Source organism: Protopterus annectens, chromosome 6.part0 (genome assembly GCF_019279795.1).
Source record: "Protopterus annectens isolate FY-2018-M chromosome 6.part0, PAN1.0, whole genome shotgun sequence".
Lineage (NCBI taxonomy): Eukaryota > Metazoa > Chordata > Ceratodontiformes > Protopteridae > Protopterus > Protopterus annectens.
In genome coordinates, this window is record NC_056737.1 from 226608546 (window position 1) to 226632341 (window position 23796).

A 23796-nucleotide genomic window follows, 5' to 3' on the forward strand; every position below is an offset into this window, starting at 1 on the left:
TGTTCTAGGTACAAAAAAAAATTGTTTTCTATTTCAGAGCAGGTACCTGAAAGTATGAGGGGAGGTTGTTTTAAAGATAGAGTTGAACAAGGGGAAACTATATGGGAATTAAGACTAGGAACCGCTAAACAATCTGGCATGAATGATTCCTTTAATGTTGTGTTTTCTAAAGAATAGGAGGTTACAAATTTTACAATAATATTATTAAATATTGGATATGAATATCTATTTTATGGTAGGTTTCATTAGCGTTTATTTTAATTATTTTTGAGTATTTTATGCTGTTTATGTGGGTAATGGGTTTACTTAATTTGATTATTTGATTATCTGATTGTTTAATTGATCAATTTTGTTGTATATAAGGTGTTTTTCTTTGATGAAGTTTATTCTGATGAAGTCTCTTTGAGACGAAAGCGACATTAAAGTGTTTTTTTTGCTAAAGTGTGGTGGTTTACTTCCTAGTGGTTCCTGTTCTACCTGTGAGGTAGATTTTTATTTTGAATTTGCTTTTTGCTACCCCATCTACTGGTTATTTTTGTTTTATAAATCAATAAACAATTGATTTCCAGTGGTTAAACAATGAACCTCTCTTAGGCTGCCAGTAATTATACAGAATTCTGGCTTTAGTCTTCTCTGAAGATAACTAAATGCATTCCACTACTTTTGAGATAAAAAAAAAACAGTTAAATATGATTGTGTACATTGAAGTTTACTCAGTCTGCTCTCTTTCTTGCACTTACTCAGTAAGACAATATCACAGGAGTGAGTGCCCTGAGATTTAGAAGCTTTCTACAGGTGAATTTTTTAAATTTTTGGAATATGAGGTGAATGTCTGAGCAAGTCATTTGAAATGTAGCCCCTTAACTCTGTATATCTCAAGTTCTCAGTTTTAATCCTGCACTGAAGAAAAGCTGTACTGATGCAGGAAATAATGAGCTTACATGAACTATAAACATGTGATATTCAATTTTGTGCCACTGATGTCAAACAGATAGGAACTGTGATAGGAGGAATATCTGAATGAAGTTAGCAAATGGAGATTGGTGAAGCAGTGAGCAGTGCAACAGCAAATGGAACTCATTGCAGAATTATTAATATTCATTATCCTGCCAATGTGCTTTTCCAAGGTACTCATCAAAACCAAATGGCCAAATGGGAAGTGCACAAATATATTTATAACTTGAAGGATCAGTTACATTGTAGTTAGTTATATTATTTGGAGAATCTGGTGGGTAAAACTTCCAGAATAGGGTATGTAGTGCTATACTCCACCAGAGATAAAAAAACATTTGTGGATTTCCCAACTGGTCTATTAACATTGACCAATTGGACATCACAGAAGCCCAGTTTGATATGATGAACCATATCTAAATGGGCAATAACCTGATTATGTTTATATAGTATACATGCCTACATCCAGTATCTTATACAAGGAATTCCAATCTAGGAAATCAAGTAGCAAATGTTTATTTGACCAGAGGTTTGTTCTATATGATATCTGAGATTAGCTGCACTGGTGACATGTGTTTCCATGTGTTCTAGTTTTCCATTTCATGCTATAGCTATTAATGAAATACAAAATTACAAAGGAACATCTAACGTTCTATGCATTTTCATCTCAAACTTCCTCAAACACATCTACAGTGTTTTTTTTTTCTGTATTCTCAATGCTTATGCATTAATAACCCATTATGTTTCAAAGAATACATTATTCTATAGCCAGTCAGTGGTAATACAAAAAAATAAATTAATGATAAAGCTAAGAAGTTATCAAAGGCTAGGAAGATGTAAAAAATGTTACACCTGTGAATACTAGGGATTGCCATTCTTTGGGATGTGACCCAGAAGACAGATCTCCTGCATTTACAGTGCCACAAAGATTAGTAGTCATTAAGTTCTAGTGCCCTATAAGCCTATCTCAGCAGTACTGAATATGATAAAACAGGCATTCCATAAATACTGCAAACACATTATTTTGTAGATATAAGCTAAAATAGATATAGACACCACCTAAATCAGCATGTACCCTCCCATCTAATCAGCAAAATGACAAAACAAAACCTTGACTAATATCGGTTAGTAATCACTGGAAGAGAAGGTCAGTAGGTTGATGGGGAATATCTGTGGCTTCTTCTACAGAGATTCTAAATGTGCTGTCAGCCTGGGATGATATGCTCAGTTCAGTGCATCGACAAGCTACGATGCTTCGCTAGGGACGGCTTGCACCTGTCACCCCTGGGCTTTCGGATATTGGCAAAGGCTCTTGCTACCACCATAGTGCCTTTTTTAGGCAAGGCTCAAAAGATAAACCCACCTCCATAGATATCACAAGGGATAAGAAACTAAGAGTAATGCTACTCAACGCCAGAAGTCTAAACCTCAAGATGCACGCACTTGAAACTCTCCTTAGCATGGAGAACATCGATATCTGTGCAGTAACAGTAACCTGGTTCAGGGCTCCCGAGAGCACCCCAGCACTACCAGGTTATACCTCATACCATGCTTTTCGACTCCAAAACTTGGACCGAACCACAAAAGGAGGGGGATTATCGATATTCATCAAAGATACCCACACCTCCAGGTTGGTGGCAAAGCACGAAGCATCAGAGACTATCCATGTGCAACTAACAGTGGGTAAAACTGCCTTCCAGTTTATAGCCTGCTACAGACCACCCTCCCAAACCCAGGAACCCCACTCGGCCTTCCTGAGAACACTGGAAAATATGAAGGTCTCTCCAAACACCATTATATTGGGCGACTTCAACTACCCAAACATAGACTGGGAGCATTACTCTAGCTCTAACACCCTAGCCCAAAGGTTCCTAGAATTCATAAACTCAAATGCTATGGAACAACTTCTTACCACTCCCACAAGAGGGGAAAACATACTGGACCTGATCATCACCAACATGGGGACTCTATGCTCCAGACCAGAAGTGTATCCCTCACTGGTAAGATCAGACCATAAACTGATCTCACTGGATATTCACATCCCGACACCACCCCCTGCCCAGAAAACCACAGTGAAAAACTTCTCTAAAGCAAATTTCACACTCCTCAAAACCGAGGTGGAATCCTTCAAAGCCCCCGGGCCTGTGGAAAATATGGCCCAGACCACAGAATCCTTTATAAATGCATTCTATGAACACCTTCAGGAATGCATGGATCATGCAATCCCAAATAAAACCAAGACCCAATCCTCCAAAGGCAGACGTCCTGTCTGGTGGACCCCAGCCATAAACAAACTATACAATAGAAGGAGGAAAATATTACATGATAGAGCAAAATCCCAAAAAGGGAAGGCATCTCTGCTCAATATTAGCAAAAAACTAAGGGCGCTCATAAAATCGTCTAAGGCCAGCTTCGAGAGAAAAATTGCACAGGACACTAAGGATAATCACAAGGCTTTCTTTGGTTATGTTAGGAACCTGGGTGGGAATTCCCAGATATGCTCAGAATTAGTCCAAAATGACAAAAAATCGAACCCACAGACATTGCCAACATCCTAGTTGACAGGTTCAGCGCAAACTCCCCCCCCTCCCCACCAAAAGGGCAAATATCTATCCCAGCAGAGTGCTGCCCTCCTGACATCTCAGATGCTTAGGTAAGAGCCACCCTCTCCAAAGCAAAAAACACAGCATCAATGGGACCAGACGGTGTCCTGGGCTGCATCCTACGTGAACTCCAAGAAGAGCTAAACCCAAACATAAAACTACTGTTCAATCTCAGCCTTACTACAGGATATGTACCCAAAGAGTGGTGTACAACAACAGTGGTCCCTCTCCACAAAGGTGGTGCCTCAACGGACCCTGGAAATTATCGCCCCATAAGCCTGACTAGCTTGATCTGCAAAGCTATGGAAAGGATCATCATGGACCTCATAAATAAAGATATTGGGGACCTACAGACACTGGGTCCTACCCAGTTCGGCTTTGTTAAGGGCAGATCCTGCCTCTTAAACCTGGTCGACTTCTTTGAAACAGTCACCAAGGCCATTGATGAAGGGGAAGGTGGTCCACACAGCTTACCTGGACCTCGCAAAAGCCTTCGATACAATACCCCACTCGGGCATTATAGATAAGCTCACCAGCTTAAATATAAACCCCTATGTCACTAGATGGGTTGCAAACTGGCTCAAGGACAGAACCCACATGGTTAGAATTGCTGAAGCCATGTCAGACTCCAAACCAGTTACAAGTGGCATCCCACAAGGCTCAGTCCTGGGACCTCTCTTGTTCGGTATATATTTCTCGGAGGTACAGGCCAACACAGAAGGACTGTGGCTGACCAAGTTCGCAGATGACTGCAAACTGGGCACCATAATCGACTCTCCAGCTGACACAAGCATCCTCCAAAAGGGCCTCATAGAAACAGACAACTGGTGCCAGAGCCATGGCCTCAAGCTAAATGCCAAAAAGTGTATAGTCATCCCCTTTGGCAAAAACAAAGTGCCAACAAATTACCACATAGGTGGTAATCCATTAAGTACAGAAGAAGTAATTAGGGACCTGGGGACCCAAGTTGATAGCAATCTCTCATTTGACAACCACGTGGCCAAAGTGGTTAAAAAAAACTTTTATATAGCCCACCTAATCATGAAGGGATTCACATCTAGATTAGGGGAGGTCATCGTGCCTCTTTACTCATCCCTCATCAGGCCCATAATTGAGTACAATGCCCCTTTTGGGATGTACCTTACCAAACACCTGCAGCAACTGGAAAGACCCCAAAATTACCTCACCAAGAGAATCTAAGGGCTCAAACAGATGCCATATGCTGCCCGGTTAAAGAAACTCCAGCTCTACTCAGTGGCATACCACCAGCTCAGAGGCGACCTGTGCCTGATGTATAAAGCCATGTCCAACCCAGAATTAAGGGACATGCTGCACCTCAAAAAATCCAAATCCCATCGAGCTACATGCTCGAGAGACTTGAACTTCAGCACTGAAATAAATAGGAAATGCTGGAGGGACAGATTCATAATCCAGAGGCTCCCTTCACTCTGGAATAAAATCCCAGTCCAGGTTAGGCAGAGTCCCTCACTGACTCTCTTCAAGAGGAATCTTGATGAGTGGATGGGAGATCGTAGGTTTACCCCGGGTATCACTTTTGTGTCACTGTTAGACAGAGGCACAGAATACTAACCTCGAAAAAGGGCATAGCAAAATTAATTTAAAATGGGTGGTGAAAGCCAAACATACTCTGGCTAGGCTTATAAATGCCCTAGGGCAGATAGCCTAGTATGAACCTATGAACCTATGTATATTCTGTACCCGAACCCTGTCTCCACTTCTTCAATTCAGGATTAATGATAGTAAATCTCTGCCAGTTTTAGATATTTTAGAATACTTTATGAATGATGTCTTTCCATGACCACCAACCCTCTCAACTGTCTAGAATTTGTACCTCAGATTTGTGGTCTTTTCCTCATAAAATTGATGGTTTTCTGGAAAATTACTAGGAATTAAACTCACTAAATAATGACATGCATTTGAGTTTCAGACTTTATAGCCTTCAGAAAATGCATAACACATCTCCTGTTATTCTAGAGACTTTATATGTTTATAAGAGCAATATTTAAAATCTGTCCCTGTTTTTGGGCTCTTGTCCCCCCATTTTAGGCTTTGCCCAGCATTTAGAAGTTGAGAGCTATGATGACCATGTTATATTTATTGAATTCCAGTGGAATGGATTTCATACCCTGTGGGTCACAATTTCCTTTTTTGTTACTGCTTCTGTGCTAGAGACATATTACAAAATGGCAGGAAAAGTATAGGATTCATACAAAACACCTCCATATTGATTCTTACAAAATGCATGGATTTTATGTAGTATTCTCTTACCAGTTTGGTTGGAAATTTCTCCCTGAGAGCACAGGATACATTTGAAGCAGCAGACTGGCTGGCCTGCTTGAGTTGCCTTCCTATAGCCTGCAGAACAACTTTCACTGCACAGTGACTGAGGGATCTAGATGATAAAAATAAATTAATTACAGTATATGCGTATGTATACACATTTCTGCTTATACTACAAAGGTAGCTGAATATTATTAGAAAATTACTTAGCTGTGTCTGTTGTAGTGAAAATAAAATAAAATCAGATGAGAAGCAGCTCAGAACACCCTGCTCCATGAGAATTTAATTATCTTTGTTTTATACAGCTGATTCTACATTTATTATACCTCCCAGATTCTTTGTTGAAAAAATACAGTCAGTTTTTCACTGATGCACTGAACTTATAAACACACTCCTTATTAAGCCTACAACTCAGCATAGCAGGCTAGAGATAGAACATAAAATGCCTAAATTACCACTTAACAGGAATAAAATCTGTCCTAGCTATGAAGAAATGATAAGAAGGTAGAGGTTAGTTGGTGTGACAAGAAGATAAAATGTAGCAATTAATTGCAGTATATATGAGTTAATATAATACAAGCTTAACAAACATGAATGTATAATGGTTGCGAATGTTACACGCAAAGAGCAGAATTCATAGATCAGAATAAACTGACTACAACAACCACATATTACTTTCAGGAAAATACATTTATAAAGTACAATATGTTAGCTTCTTCATTTGTCATGTTATTCAGTCCTTGATTTCTATTTTCCAGCAGTGCATACATCCTTTGATGTGAAACAGCATCAGCTCATTTATGCTTCTAAATAAAGTTAACAATGCATTGTACTAGCTTTAGTTCCTATTTCCACCTTAAAATTATTAGCTGCTAGACGGCATGATCCATCAAGAGTTTTTTAAGGTTGAATACAATACTGGAGCTGATTCAGAAAGGTTCTCCTGATGTGTACACCTCACAGAAACCATTCCTGATTCAGAGACAGCCCTACCACTGGGCTGCAATTCGAAGATAAGCAGCACCACTTGCAGACATTATTAGGACTGCCTAACATGATTTAAACACCAAGAAATGCACCTGTAATAAAAACATTAGTGAGGAGAATGATCTAGAACTTTACCTGGTAGTGTTTAAATGATGTCTCACTCAAGAAAACTGGGGCACAAATTACAGCAGTTGAAAATCTCATCATCCAAACTGACAGGATAGGCATTAAAACATGTTGGGATATAGAGGGGTTGATTACACAGGCTAAGGAACATTTAAGAAGGGATCTTTAGCTGGAATAACCTTTAAAGTGCAACCCATAACATTTTATAGCTAGGCTTTTAATAAAGATGTGGTTAGAACATGATATAACAGTAAACCAAGCAAGTTAGAAATCATAACAGTAGAAAGATTTTACAAGAATTTTGCCTATTACTATGAGATTGTGTTTATTTATTTTTTTAATACAGAGTGATCCCTAGCACTAGTAAATTTAGTAGAATGGTTATTAGGTAATGACACCCCCCAGATTTAGTAAACTCTGTGTAGGAACAGTGTAAGCCCTACACAGAGTGAATGGTGTCTGTGTCTGCAGCTCCCCCTCGGCAGCAAGCCTTGCATATTAATGAGAGGGAACCATGTACATGGTTAGTGAATCAGTGCAAGGGGGTGTGTTACAGTGCTTGGAGATGTGTAATACACTCCCTGTACTGCCAAAGTGCTGTAGGCACTAAATGATTTAAGTGAAGTGTCCTTGGTCACTTATTTATAATTGGAAGTATGTATTTCACACAGGGAGTGTGCTATAGTATCCGTAACACACCCCCTGCACTGTCAAAGTGCCATACAACACTTAAAACATTAAAGTAAAGTGTCCTTGGACACATTTACAATTATTTTAATGTATTTCACACAAGTTTGTGTTACAGTGTCCATAACACATCCCCTGGACTGTCAAAGTGCCGGATGGCACTAAAATATTAAATTGTAACTGTGTCCTGGCCAGTATGTAAAATAAATATATAGGGGGTATGTTACAGTGTCCGTAACACCCCCCCTGTAATGTCCAAGTGTGGGATGGCAGTGCAATTAAATGTGGAAATGTCATTGTCCCTGTGTATTGTTTTTTTTGTGTTTGCATGCTTAGCAATAAACACATGCCAGACATCTAAATAGAATCTGGATGCTATTAATTTTTATCCAAAATGTCAAGTCAAGTTTAAGCATAATAAGTGCAAATTTCTGGGAGCAGTAGTTAAGGCAACATATACTAACACTGCAAAACTGGCTCAGAAGATCCTAGGCCATAAAGACTCCCAAAATACCATGAAGAAAAATCAAGCAAAAATGTATTTTATTTGTAGTACAAAAGGAATAAACACTTTCATCCTGCTTAACAGGACTTCATCGGATTTAACAGTGGAATACATACATAATAATAAAAGTATCCCTAATGAAGAATGACTTTCAATATATATTTTTTTAATTTGTAAAATATCTAGTTTACCCATAGCTAAGCTCCACTAAGCACTGCTAAGCCAAGCCAAGCAATGCATAAACAGGACCTGTTTTAGCGGTACTTAGCATTGCACAACCCTGCTTAGCTGGTTTGAGCGCTGCTAAGCAATCTCAGTTTAAGCAGTCCTCAGCACAGCTAAGTGTGTTTGTACACTGCTAAACAATGCTAAGCAGTCCCCATTTAAGCACTGCTTAGCCGAGCTCAGTAAGTTTGCGCGGTGATAAGTGTTGCTTAGCATTTTCAAAAATAGATCAATGGCAGCAAAGTGCGGGGAAAACAGCCTGATTTAAACTGAACAGGTAGGAATACAGCCAGAACCTGTTGGAGTTTGAGCACTGGAGGAACTATGGCTGGCGTCAGAGAGGGAGCATGCTTTTGAGTGCAGCGCTGGGGCATGTTGGAGTCCAGGTCATGGTTGGACTCCTAGTGAAAGACCATGATGTCAGATTACTGCAAGGCAAGTGCTGGTGCTCTGAATACAAGTCTGAGGCCTGGGACCATCTGGCATGTGACCTCACCAATGCCACTGGAATCCCCCGTACTGATGAGCAGGTGCATCACCATTATTAAGCAAAGGAAAGGGGGCTCTTTGCCCAATGGTACTAAGATGCTTGGGACAGAAATCACCCAGAAGTTTGTAAGTATGGCAACTGGTGATTTATCAAATTGTAGTATGAATATCTGATAGACAGGTATGCATAATGATGTGTTTTCCTCCCACAGCTGCAGAGGAGAGGACTTGCAACTTAAAGACCCATGCTGGCCCCCTATTGAGGATCTGCTGACAGTGTGGTGAGTACAGATCTATCTTGTAATATATAGTACAATAAATAAGAAAGAGTACATTGTTTACTGCCAGTAGGTATAGTATATTCTGACTGTACTGCAATAAATGTGTTCTTAGACCCACACTGATATATGTGAGTAATGCCAGGTACTGTGCAATACAGATGAAGGCATCAAGCATGCTACTATTGATGAAAAGCTAGTACTGTAGTAATAATGTGTAGGAATGACATAAATATATACTGTATTAATACTAAGGATCTTGTAATAAAGTACACCATGATTGAAACTGTGAAGGTAATAAATGACATTCATTCATCATCTACAAGATATACAGTACAGCTGCAGTCAGAAATTTGAATGTAATAAACCACTGTGTCATGTTATCCTCCAGGTGTTTTGTTTATTCTGGTCTGTTGTTGAAGAAATCCAATTGTACAGATGCTCCACAGCAAATATGGCTATGACACCATGAAGTGACTGAAGTTTGGCTGATAAAGAAATGTTATGCTAAAGTGAAGGTGTGGAGCTGTACAACAAGATAGAATGCAACTTGATAAATGTTCTGCACTAAGATCTGAACCTTGAATAGTAATGTGTAATGTATTATAGTGTGTTTCCTTCAGTATTGTCTTGTGTTAACCTTTGCATTTCAGCTATACATATTCCTGAATGTAGGTATGCTGATGCAGGCAAGTATGCAACTGTAATAGCTGGAGACTGCAGATATACCATGTGCAAATGTATATGGGTTGGGTATGCAACCCAGCACCCTGATATGGTCTGTACAGTTCACACATATTCCCATTCACTAGGAGTTAAATGTGTACACCTGCATTCCAACTATTAATACACACTTCCCCTACTATCTCTGTCATGCATGAATCTCATGCATATATGTTAAACTGCCACTGCAGTCTTCTGTGATACACTACCTATATTGCCAGGTCAAACTTTGTAACCAAGTGAGCTTTAGGCACAAATAAGTCAACCAGCACACAGCAGTGACCCAGTAGCTCAGTGTGATAAGAAATAGATATGTTGTTCATTTTTGCACACACAGACCAGGGTTTGAATGCAGGGAATTGTACTAAGATGTATTTATAATAACAGAGAAGTAGTCTTGACTATTTGTAGAAACTGTCATGTAGTGTTAACAAATATTTTCATCACAGGGCTTACAGGTAAAAAATGTATGTAGTAGCTATATGAAGGGTATACTAATAAACTGTGTCCAGATGTACTAGTGTGTAAATAGCATTGCTCAGAAAGGTGATAAGACTCCAGGCAATAAAATATCATGAAGTACAGTACTACTCCAACTGAATAAGGCAAATTAAATGTTCTACTGTTGTTACAGCTGTATGCCTGATGTGTCTGTGAATGTGTGCTGATAGTCTATCCCCATGCCTACAAATGACAGCAAAACATGTAAATGCACCATGCACTGTGCCTGATGCATGTCTCTCAAGTGTCACACTGTCACGGCTAGTGATCACTGTTGCCATTAACCTTGGACACAGCTATAACTCCATTTGAAGGATGCCGGTAGTACACTCACACAACATCAGTTCAGGATACACCTTGTTAGTCATATATGTTACCCTGACATGTACAAGTCCCCTGTAGTTATGTACCTATAGTTCTTACAACTTGGCCCATACCATTCCATGTTGACAGCTTGAGAGGTATATACGTGCTACAGAAGGTTTAGGGCACACATAGATGTAAAGCAAGTGCCGACCTGTAGAGTATTGAGCAGTGCTGTTGTGAAAATATAGCCTATACAGTTATTAATGGAATGTTTTTCTCTTCCCCGACCCCTTATCTGCATCACAAATTATTACTGTTATACTATGAGTATAGTTTCATTTCCACATATATTGTTCTCAAAACCTAATTTTGGGCCTTGTTTTGTATTATTGGTTATAGTGGTTGTCTCTACAAGTTTACAGAGTGTTTTAAATGATGGAAACCCAATCATTTGTTTTATTTTCTTCAATAAAGTCCAGAATTGGTTTTATTGAATTTGGCCTGAATATGTGCATTTTGTTACTGTGGAGTGGCTCATCCTTTTGTTCTTGTTTGGCATCTTTGTGTTTTGCAACAGTTTTTCCTTTTGTCTTTTTTCATTGTTGGCCTTTTACCATAACTGTTACTGGCATGCTGTTACAATAATGACTTTTATTCCATTTATGCCTGTGTTCCGTATGCTATGCAATTCTATTGTTCTGGATTAATTGGAGCACCCATGCATGCTGTTATAACTAGCGTTGAAATGTTTTGTTCATGACTAACCAATACACTTTGACAAACCTCAACACCATAGTACATTTGGGTAGGCCGATCCCAGCAGATCCACTTGTTCCACCTTATCTGGCCACGCCACCGGGTCTCAGTATGTCTGGGATTCAACCTGGAGCTGCCTTCTCCACTGGTCCTGCACCACCCCCGGGTGGAACCACCTCAGGGAACAGGGCCTATCCCCCCTCAGGCACAGGTGTGGAGAAGGTCCTGTCATGCATAATCAGCTCTCAGGGTTGGTTCTCAGGGTAATCCAGCAACATTTAGATGACCAAATGGGTCAGATTGAGGGCAGACTGGCACACCTTGAGGAGCAGGCTGGCCCCAGTGTCCAGCCTCCAGCACAGCCACCTTTGGGGCCATGAAGGGGCAGTGATGACTGCCCATGGGTGGGGACCTCAGTCCCACTGTTTCCATCTGGGGACACTTGGTCCTCTGATTTCCAACCACCCTCCCCATCCAAGGTGTTTACACCCCTCATGTGTCATACAATGCCCCTGCCTGCTGTCTTGTCTGTCTACAAATGTCATCTCACCTTCCTAACTTACCTCCCCAAATCTACCTACAGCCCTTCCCCAACATTCCACTCTTTCCTTAAAAAAAAACAAAAAAAAAAAACACAAACAAAAAAAAAAAAAACAAAGTTGGGCACCCGTCCTTCAAAAAAAATGTCATCCCATACCTAGTTCTCCATTTTGCCCCATGTACGCTGGCATCAATCAATCATCATAACAATTAATCAACCATGTTATGTCACCCACACCCCTCCCTGTGAGATGTGAGGCTCAAAACTTCAAATTGTCCACAACATGCACAGCTGTTGCTGTAGAAGAAATGGATAGCTATGGTCCTTTCCTACACCCGTCTTGCACATCCCTATCTGCCTTTCATATTTTTTCCCCTGCTTGCCCCCATTTCACCCACTTTCCTATCACCCCTTTTTCTTTTTTTTTTTTGGAAATAGCACGAGTTTAAGTGAGGATAATCTCTGTTTATCATTGCGGCGTGTCATGCAAACCCGTGCAAACCCACTTAAAACTGCTTTAATCACCCTATCTGATTCAGACACTGTTCTGCCCAGCAACAAAATAACCAGCCCTGGCAAGTGTCAAACTCAGGACCCACTGCACTACACGTCAGAGCAACACAACAGTAGGCCAACTCAGCTCTGGGGAGTTACTGTTTTTTTATAAATATATCATGCAGTATAGTCATATAACATTAGGGAAAAAAAAAAGACACCACTGTCAAGTATTGAACCCCAGCACCTTCTGAGCTACAGTCAGAGAACCACAACACTAGGCCAACTCAGCTCTGGGGAGTTGCTACTGCTTTTGTAAATATATCATGCAGTACATTTATATAACAGGGAAAAAAAAACACCCCTGCCAAGTATTGGCCCCAAGACCCTCTGAACTATAGTTCACTACAATACACCAGTAGGCCATCTCAACTCTGGGGAATTACTGGTGTTGTTACGAAGATATCCCAAGTACCAGTGACACTACTTCTACATATAATGTGATAAATTACAGCATACTTGGGCCTGTGATGCAGACACTGAACCAGTACACAGCCAAAGACATGTTGATGGATTGACAGGAGGCCTACAATATCAGGTGCAGCTGACAACCACACAGACTGTTGCAGAATATCCACAGTCATGTCACCTAAGTATGTCATGGTTGTCATCAAAGCTATTTTGTGTGCTGACATACTGGCAAGGCAGTGCAAATTAATTTAACAAAAATCATGACAGACAGGTCAGTGTCACATGTCATAGCCATCTAAACACACATGTTCATGCCAATCCTGTGTAGCACATTGTATGCATGCATATATATGTTGCAACTACACCTCCCATAATAATTACTCAGTAGGTCTGTCTGTAACATTCCTAGCATTTCTCACATCTGGACCCCCAAAGTTCAGGCCCACAGTCCAGTCTGTTGCACGACAACTGCATACTTGGCAATACAACATAGAAATAACTGAGCCCTGCAATGTCCATCAGAGCTGGTTGCTACTACCACAGTCACTGCCACCAATAGTAGCACATCAAAGGCCTGCAGGGTGGGACACATTTCACAAATATGAATATGTGTCCTAAATGTCACCTACCAATCTCTGGATGGCACTATTACATAATGTATGTACCAGAGGCACATGCTTCACCTGGACTGTTAGGGGTACCCTCAACCTGGCCATGGTGTGACACCACAGCTGACACTGCTCCAACACTGACAGTAACAGCTTGCTCTCCCCCACTGTCTTCACAATGCCTAGTCTGACTCTTGTCCAGAATGCAGCAGCTGCAGCCTGCTACACATGTAGCAGTATGTTCAGTTATCTGCTGCGGACCTAAAATACGTCCCAGACACCAAGAACAGGGCATCCACACAACACCCATACAAAAAGGGTTGGGGGAATGCTTAGGTGAAAGGGACATGTGTTACAGTCTCCCCCTACAAACATGCACAGCTGACAGACCAGCATCATCTGCAGCAGCATACACATTCAAATATAAAGGATGTATGACACCAACATCTGCCTATCTCCTTACTGACCCCAACACACACTGGTAAACAGTACACTGTTACAGAATCTGAAAGTCTGTTAACAATGGCCAGACATAGCATGCAAAACTGTGGACATAACACATCAATCCAAACAGTAGACAGTATTTCTACCTACCCTTTGTGATGCTGCGGCTCCCACACCTCAATAATGTCATCCTCACAGGCCAAGAAAAGGGGCAAGGCCTACATGGAGGCCTTAATTATAGCACTGTGTTGCCATGCCATTGGCTAATGGAAAGGCAACCCAGCTGTTCTGGATGCAATTATCAAGCGGGAGTCACAGTTTGGTGCATAGGCAGTCACCTGTTCATGAGCATTACCTACAAAAGGCAAGCTTCTGCCTAAGGTAAACAGGTCTGACACTTTCTTCATGAAGACAGACTGTGATTCGCTAGGATACTACAACTGGATTTCTTCTCACAAAGGAGCACAGCACTATACCAGGTATGTCATAAAATTAAGCATGTAATGGAATGCAGATGGGAGGATGCAGTCATGGGAAATAGGAATTTAAACAGTAGGTCTCAACAACATTTCCTGGACTGACATATTGCTGTTTTTCTGTTGTCCAGCACCTACGACCATCCCTTATGGTTCTGTCTCTAGTGGCATAGATCACAGCTCTGGCCCCTGAGTCAACCCAGCAATGGTCAGCTCACATATGACTGCTACTGGATTGTCTGTTGTACAATACTGACAGTAAGTACTGGTGGATACAGCTGGCATATCACACCATGTACTGTCAGTGAGCCCCTCTCAGTCTGTTAATGTCATACAGGCTTAGTTCAAAGATTGTCCAGGTGTCCCTGACCATTCCTGACGTACTCTGGCTAGGTTACTGTGTACTGCACACTTGTATCTCATTGCCTGACACCTATGGCTAGCATACCTGGTGAACCCCTGCAGCGGGACAGCAGGTTATAGGTACTAGTAGCGGGGGGACACTGGCTCTGCCTCAGCAGCAGTGCATACATATTGAACATACAATGTAAGGGAATGGATACAGTACCAGATATTCATGTGTGTTTCCTGGCTTAGGACATCTGTTTTTCGTTTTCCAGATATTCATGTAACATTACTGTTTTCCCAGGGGTCTATCATGTCACAGACACATTCTCCAAACTCTGTGGACAACCATCACGTATTGTCCAACTGGTATCCAGAAATACACATTTGTCTGGCAGGGGGTCTACATCTGTCAGGCACATGTACACATTCTGCAAACATCTGAGTACTGCAGATGTCAGACACCAATAAGGAGGACACCCTACACCATATATGCACTGCCCTCAGTTATTGTGTAGCAGGGATGTTGCTGGAATGTTCACATGCACTTGTACCACTCACCTATTTCTTGGATGTAGGCTGGATGACATGGTACTGTAACTTTGCCCGTAGAGGATACCCAACAGTCAATGGCAGTGATGGGTGTGGCCACATAACAACACAGTCTGTCACAGCACTCAGGCCCTATCTGGCATTTCTGGTACCATATGCGGTTACTAGGCTATGGGCCCTGAGCAGCCATATGCCTAAGTCAGATGTTTGCTCATGTATATGCAAGGCAGCACCTGATGCGCCTGTCCAATAGGGACACAGGTGGTATCCCAAGAGTGTATGTGCAGTTAACCATCCAGTTACCAGGTTACACCTGCAAAGGTGTAAATAGCTACCCTGCCTGATGTGGACAGGGTTCCCATTCCACTTCAGGGTGATTGTGTGGGACACACATCTGAGCTGCCATCACACCCATTACATGTCACACACCAGGTTGAGGGCATGTATGCATGTGTTAACTGAGTGGAGCATAACTTGCACTCATGCAGCAGTACCAGCAATCTGGAGCCCATGATTGCTTTGCATGCCACATTGAGGTCACCCCGAGGAGTATGGATGAAACTGGGTAGAGGGTTCACCTTATAGCCTATCGGTGTATGGTAGATGTTTGATGTCCTGGTATTCCCTGGTGGGGAAGCTCTGTGATGTCCCCAGCTGCTGCATGTACTGTGTGATGTGAATGACGAACAGGGAATTATACACATTAATGGTCCTCATTGGGGGGAATATGGGGATGTTTATACTCCATGTCCCTTGATGACATACCCTTATGTAGGACATGGGCCATGTAGAAGGTTTACCTTACAATGGAAGATGCATGTACTGTGTGATGTGAATGACGAACAGGGAATTATACACATTAATGGTCCTCATTGGGGGGAATATGGGGATGTTTATACTCCATGTCCCTTGATGACATACCCTTATGTAGGACATGGGCCATGTAGAAGGTTTACCTTACAATGGAAGCAACATTGTGTTGAAATTTCATGTTACCACAGACCTGTGTCCACAGCACCCTCATGCCTGATTGTTTGCCTAGGATGTTGTTAGTACTGTGATAATATGTGGGGACGTCACTCTCCCCATAGGGGTTCACACTGCATGTCCTGGTATGTGGCTTGAGGCCATGTGTCTGGCAATAGTCATGTATCTGTGTGAGACTCTTCTAGGCAGACGTCCACATCACTAGGGAATCTGGTGACAGCACACAGCATGCAGTCATCCGCAGACATGGTTGGACATAGGCTATTGGCTGTTGCATGCACCTCAAATGTGTACATCACACATAACAGAGGCCCAAACATGGAACAACAAGTTACACATCTAGTTATGATTTAACCGCTTGAGGTGGATTCCCTTGTGTGGAATAGGTGGGTCGTGTCAGCACATTGGTGTGCTACCCCTATAGTAACATATGGTGTGATGCATACTTGGGAGTGTTATAGCTATAATGGCCACATGAGTTATACTGTCACAGAGTTTGTCCAGGTCAAGGTAGGCAGTTTGCACTGCCAGCCCCTTACATGGCTTTGGGGACTGTGTCATAGAGGTCAACCAAGTGCAACAGACATGAACCCTTCCTCGACAAAGCCTAAGTGTGTGTAATGGAGTGAGTATAGGTCGCCAATGTCCTTGTTAATGGGGTTCACTATAAACTGTGCTATGGCCATGCAGAACAGCCTAGTTAGGCTGCTGGGTCTATCATGTGATTGAGTGGGGGAAACCCCACCTTAGTGTAAAGGGTTGACAGTGGTCGCCCACCAAATGGGTAGGACAAAGGCGGTAGTTAGTCCTCCTTTGAATACGGTTCCTTATGGTGTTGCAATGTTATGCTTGGGGTCATGTAAGATGCATCCTGTGATGTGATAGTCATGGTATACATCTGCCATGGGAGCCTATCACATGGCAGTGGTGACCTGTTCCCTATCTATAGGAGACGGAGATGGTACTGTGAATATCCTGATGTACTGATGGGGAAGACAGGGGGTGAAGCCTACACCAACTCTGTCAGGCATCCAGTATGCTATACCAACAGCATTGGTATAGGTGGTGTCCTTGAGCACCACAAGTGAGCAGCTGCAGGTGCTTCCTGTGCTGTTGCAGACATATGTGCAGTAGGGGAGATGACTGTCTGTGGTGGATGTAGACAATGTAATCTCTGTGTTTGTTGTGCAGGTTTGCAGGATTGATCCCACTTTCATGTACATGCTAAGGTGACATTGCTCCAAAATGGGCACCTGCCCCTACTTTGTCTCAGACAGCAGTATATCATCCCTGTTATGGACAGTATGCATTGCACATTTCCACCAGACAGGTGTACATATCCTAGCAGAGGATGGTGTAGGCCTGTCGGGTATATCTGACTACATGTATCTATACACATGCACATATAGTTCTTGTGTGTATGTGTGGATATTGGTGTATGTATGTATGGCTGACCCTAGCTAGATGGGTATTGTGGGAGTTGGTGACTGCAATGATGTTTGCTTTGCCATGGAGGATAACACTGTAGGGATGCTGCAGTTGTAACCCGTGTTGTGTAATGTAAACTGCAATATACCTTCACCTCATGTAGGGGGTAGCCCCTGGGCACACCAAAGTGTTTGTATATCCACTGTTGATGGCTTCCTGGCCATTTGTGTGCTGGCATGGGTATGTCTTACAATGTTTGTTAAGGTTGTTAGACTGACCCAGGATCAGGGTAAAGACCCGACTCCTAATACAGTTGATGAGGTCCATATAGGCAAAATGAGCTTCCTGGTCACATGTGGTGGCTGGTAGCTAGCTGTGATTTGAATAGGTTTGTGCTGGCAATGGTGAACTGCCCCTGCAGTGTCTCCTATGCATCTTACTGCCTGTACAATGTGAAGGTGTATATGTATCTCATATACAGAAACTCCATGTCCCATGACATTACCGGCTACACTTTGGCTTCTGCATGTATGAAAGGATGGTTGACCATGTAAGGCTGAGGTGCTCTCTGCAGCTTTGAACCATGGTCTGTGTGGCTGCAAAGATGTCTGCAGTTCCCATGGTTAGGACTACTTGCAATGAGGGCAAAGTCATGTGTACATCTCTAGCATTTAGCAGCATGGCCTTCACTGTGTGCTGCACCAACACTTGTATGTTGGTAGTGATAACTTCACCACTTTTACTAATGGAGTCACTATGGGGCTGGCAAGAACCACTGCCAGATGCATGAAGACCAGTGAAGACAGATGGAGGCCATCTTCTGCAGAGCATCATGGTCTGTTTACCATATCATCCCAGACTCAAAGGTACTGGAACCCCTGGAATATCACAGGATAAATGTGCACATGTTAAGGCCAATCATTTGTGATTGTATTGCAACATTGGTCTGGGTGACACATAATGTTGGGTAAGGCTTAGGGACATACCTGCCTGGGACACATAACAACCAGTGTGCTCACTCATGTCTCACTGCATATAGTTCAGGGACATACATGTCAGGTCAGGTCAGGCACACCAACATGTACTGTGACAGACCCATGACAGTACCTGTTGGTAAGAGACAGCAGTGCGTATGCAAAATGGCAGAGTCTGTCATCTGACACAAAAGTAACTGTGACCATCCACATACACAACCAGGTCAGAGGCACACCAGTGTGTCTCCACTGGAGTTTCTTATGTGTAATAGGTTTAACATGGGCTGACACCTGCGTGGCTCTGGGACACATGTGTGTGACCATGTGTGGTATGTGCAGTATACGGCTGTGGCATTCATGTGTGGCTTTGCTTCAGAGATCCCTTTTGTTTGTAGATGTGTATGTTGAGGACCACTGCAGAAATTTGTGTGTGTGTTGTGCAGATGTGGGTGGTGTGTGAGGTGTACTGATTGTGCTGACAACCTGTTTGGGGACAGGTATGCAGCCTTGACAGGCAGAGAGCATGGACTGCAGGTTCTTACAGTCATTACATCTCTCACAGTGTGTTCCTTGGTGGTGTTTGTAGATGGCTGTCCATCCGTGTAATGAGGCAGGTGCTACACAGTGCCAGGACACAAATATCACCTACACTGGCTGGGGAAACGGTAGGACATTGTCCAGACATATAGTCCAGAATCAGAGGGAGGAAGGCCAGTGATACATGAGGGGTGGGCTTACAGGCCAGGTGATTACTAATACAGTAGGAGGCTGACACCACAGCAGACCATGTAGACAGCCTATGAACAAGCAGTAATAGGTGCAACAGCTACATGAAGTACAACACCTCATAGCACATGCAACACGTAGCATAAAACACCAGGATCAGAGGGGCAATGCATGCTGTATTGCCACTATGGTGCCAATACCCACAGACATACTGTGCTGATAGATGGCAGGGGTATGATGTGGGGGTTAGCGGTGGATAGTGCTGGCAAAAGTGGATGTGTGGGGTCTGTACATAATGGTGAGCAATGTATGCAGTCCTGTGATGTGTTCCTCTGTTCATGTCTTTCAGGTGGGATGTACAGATGATGCAACCCACCCTTCTCAGAAGCTGAGACCACTGCAATTATCGATGACCTGAGACTCCATCACTGGGTGCTGTTGTCAAGGAGCCACCATTACCAACAACAATGTGCCGCCCTGTGGGCAGAACTGGTAGCAACAGTGAATAATGTGGGCCACCAGGACAGGAGCTACAAACAGATCCGATACCATGCTACTGATCTCATACACCATGCACAGTAAGGGCTGCAGCTGTGGCCAGGGACCATACTGACAACAGGGAAGGATCTGCTATACAACCACCACTCTCAGCCACAGAAGAGTTCCTGGCAAACCTGGGTACAGCCACCAGCTCACAGGAAGCCATCAGTACATATGTTGTGGAGGTGGTTGGCACAGATTCTACAGCCGAGGAGTGTCCAGGTAAGCCTCCATTGATCATCACATTAATACTGTACCAGTCATAGTGGCAGCCTTTGCATACTTGTATATATATGTCAGGTCAATCTGCATTTGTGGGTGGGTTTTGTAATGCACACACGTGCACACATATTGTGAATTTCAGCAACTTGGGTAGTATCACAGTTTGTAATGTACATGTTGATAAATGCACATGTTATCCTGTACCAATACCACATATGTGTGTGCTGGCAATACCTCTCCCCCACAAATGCATAGGTACTTCTGATGTGGCTGGGGAACTTCAACCTGTAGCTGGTAAATGTGAAACTGTCATATTACAGCTCACCTATACCCTAGGCATGTTAAGGGCTGCCAGTTTGCCATGCACACAGTTGTTAAGCTTAGTCATATTTCAATACATGCATGTTCACTTGTAGTGGTGTTCACTGCAGTGCATCACATTGGTAACCACAGTAGCATATTTGCAGGATCTGTAACATATTAACACATAGTTTTGTATATGTGTAGCCACTGTGCTATACAGGGGTGCATTACTATTATGTACATGGGTACACTGTGTATTAGGTGAAGGTCCATCACATATTCTGACTTGTCACGTATCTCACAGGTGTATAGTGCTAACAACATTAACTGGATGTAGCTGCACTGCCTGTTGTTGAAGGCCTGTCCAGAGTGTATCTGCTGTGGTCTGAATGTGTGTTGTGCATGGCATCTGTCAGAAGGTGGGTGTAGTCTGTATAATGCCTTTGTGGCACCTCACGTGTGTGTGTGTGTGTGTGTGTGTGTGTGTGTGTGTGTGTGTGTGTGTGTGTGTGTGTGTGTGTGTGTGTATGTGTGTGTGTGTGTGTGTGTGTATGTGTGTATCAGCAAACATTGTTTTGCAGGAATTAATGTAGTCATGTTGTCTTCCCTTCACAGGTGACCATGGGGGTTGGAGTGTGTCCCCCTCACAACCTGATGTCAGTGTCTCATCAGATTCTGATGATGATGGTGGCCATTGTGAGGCACAGGTGGGGTTGTTAGGGGCTGAATCTGTCCCATTGGTTGACATCCCACTTCCACCCCCAATGTCCCCAAACATGGCCAGTGTGCCCACACATACCCAGTCCACAGCAGCCACAGATATTGGGCAGTTGGAGGGTGTTGGCATCGAACAGGTTAGTGTGGTGACTATGGCATCTGTGACTGTCGACACTAGCCATAGCCCGATAGGTGGTGAGGTCCCACACAGACAGACTGACAAGGATGCTTGAAGGAGGACTGCTACTCATCCAGCCCTTGTCAAAGGTGTCACAGCACATGTCACCCGGCGCATGTTTAGTCCATCATGGAGGCACAGGCATGTTGTGGACAGTACACCAGATGAATGCTCAGGGTCATGGATGCAACACTGCCTGGTATGCATGACTCCCTCCATGACATTAGTGATGCCTTACACCAATTCAGTGATCTAGTGGATAGACGGTGGGATGAGACATTGTCAGACCTTAACAGTGCAATGTCTGTGTTTGAACATGTGGTGGGAGTAGGCCATCAGACATGTGGATGTAGGTCAGCAACAACATCAGCTGAGAGCCCACATGGCCATGCACAGTCACACTCCTATAGTGGCAGTACCACCAGCACTATGGAAGGGAGGGTGATGTCCACACCACAACATGGCAGGCCATGGGCATGTAGTCTTGGGTGGTCCCATGATGGACACAGACCCAGCAGACACCGTTCACCCTCAGGAAGTAGTATCACATCTGGTCTTGGTCCTAGTGGTTCCAGTGCCACTTCTGGCAAAACCATTTCCCGTGTCTTTACCCAGAGATGGTGAACTGTACATTTTGCCATGTATGGTCCATGGCTGTCCAACATACCCTCGACTAGGGTTAGCACATGTCTTGACTGTGTGCATGCACACACTCACACATCACTGTCACATTCAGGTCACTGACAGATGCACCCAGCGCCTCTCCATGGCCCAGCTGACTAGCACCCCTTCAGACACACACACACACACACACACACATGATGTCAACTGTATGGCACAGCCTAGACCTCTGAAAAACTCACACCACACCTTGTGCATGTGATGATACCTGTGCCACATCCCTGTTATCCATACCATCAATGCAGGGACATGTTAATATGTGACTGATGCACAGAGTGAATATAGTACAGGTAATGGCAGTTTGTAGTGTAGTAGTGTTTTGCTTTGTAAGGTGCTGTTTCTGGCAATTATCATGCGTACACATCAAAGTGTATGTACCTTTGTGCCATGATGCTTTATTGCTGTTAGTGCTGTTGACTGACTGTTGTCTCACAGACCTTATTCTGTTTATGTTCCAGGAGTCTGTGTGTCTAACTCATGGTGAGCTGCTGCCATCATGGGAGCTGAGAATTGTGGAGTGGCAATGCAGAGACCTTTTCATCGCCAAGGTACAGCTGTATATGTGCATGTTTACCTAGGTGCATATACGTGGAACAGTGTGTGAGGGACAATGGGGGCAGACAGCGTAACCTTGCATGCATACCCCTTGACACAGCATGCTACTCTTGAAACTTGTCACCTGGGAGTTCCAGAGGATTACAGGTTCATAGGTCCAGAGGAGGTTACTAGAGTACTGGCTCTGGGTCCCTTACAAGCCTAACCATTACTTTATCCCCAACAGAATCATCCATCAGCACCTGTTGCCCATGGCATTGCTGGACACAGGTTGGACCCCTGGGACAATTTTTTTTTCAAATCCACTCAACCTTGAAGCAGTTGATGAAGGTCTGCATGGTACTGTGTTTGACATGTTTGGGAAGTGCATTCATGAGACAGGGTAGCCTCTGGGTGACAAACCTGTCTCTCCATCAGGTTTTTTTGCTGTGTCATATGATTCAGGCCCGTCATGCTGGTAATGCACACAGAGTTATACTCTCATATATGGGGCAGCTGTTGAAGGGCTGGGCACAACATTGCCATCTAGGCATGCCACAGCCCACCTGCGGACAAACTGACCGATACCTAGTGGAGCAATACTGATTTGAGGCTGTCTGCATGGAACAGGTGTTGAAGGCCATGAATAACCTTTGTGGGTGTTAACATAGCCTTTACAGTTGCTGATGTCTGCATAGGTGCACAGCAGACTAGCCATACTGATAATGTATTGTTGTACTGACTGAGGACAACAGAGGTGATGTCCACCTTTTGTCTGGATGCAGTCCATTTACCTATGCGGTGAACCACGTACAAGCCTTTTCTGACCCCTGCCACGAATTGTTGCCTGAATGTGACAGTGTTATCATCCTGAGTACCCAGGTCTGTCTTCACAGTCTGTATGTTTATGGGGTTGTTATTTATGTGGGAATAGTGGGGTCATGTTATTGCCATATGGTATGCTGCTATTGTTGTCTGCATTCAGTTTGAGGCCAGGACCTAGGCACCATTCCATACCCACTGTATGATCCCATTGCACTGTGTTAATAGCAGTTTGTGGGTCAAAGACAGCACACTACATACAGTTGACACAGCCTTAGGCAGTACTTACATATGTGGATGGTGGCAGTTAGCAT

General features: G+C 43.3%; 1 protein-coding gene across 1 annotated transcript in view; it reads right to left on the bottom strand.

The window, feature by feature from the left end:
* The window catches only part of LOC122803806 (extracellular calcium-sensing receptor-like), a 284562-nt gene that overhangs the window by 12422 nt on the left and 248344 nt on the right, over positions 1-23796 (bottom strand). The window contains exon 4 of the mRNA XM_044073491.1: positions 5844-5967. Within this exon, the coding sequence (XP_043929426.1) occupies positions 5844-5967 (124 nt within the window). The remainder of the gene's footprint in view (positions 1-5843; positions 5968-23796) is intronic.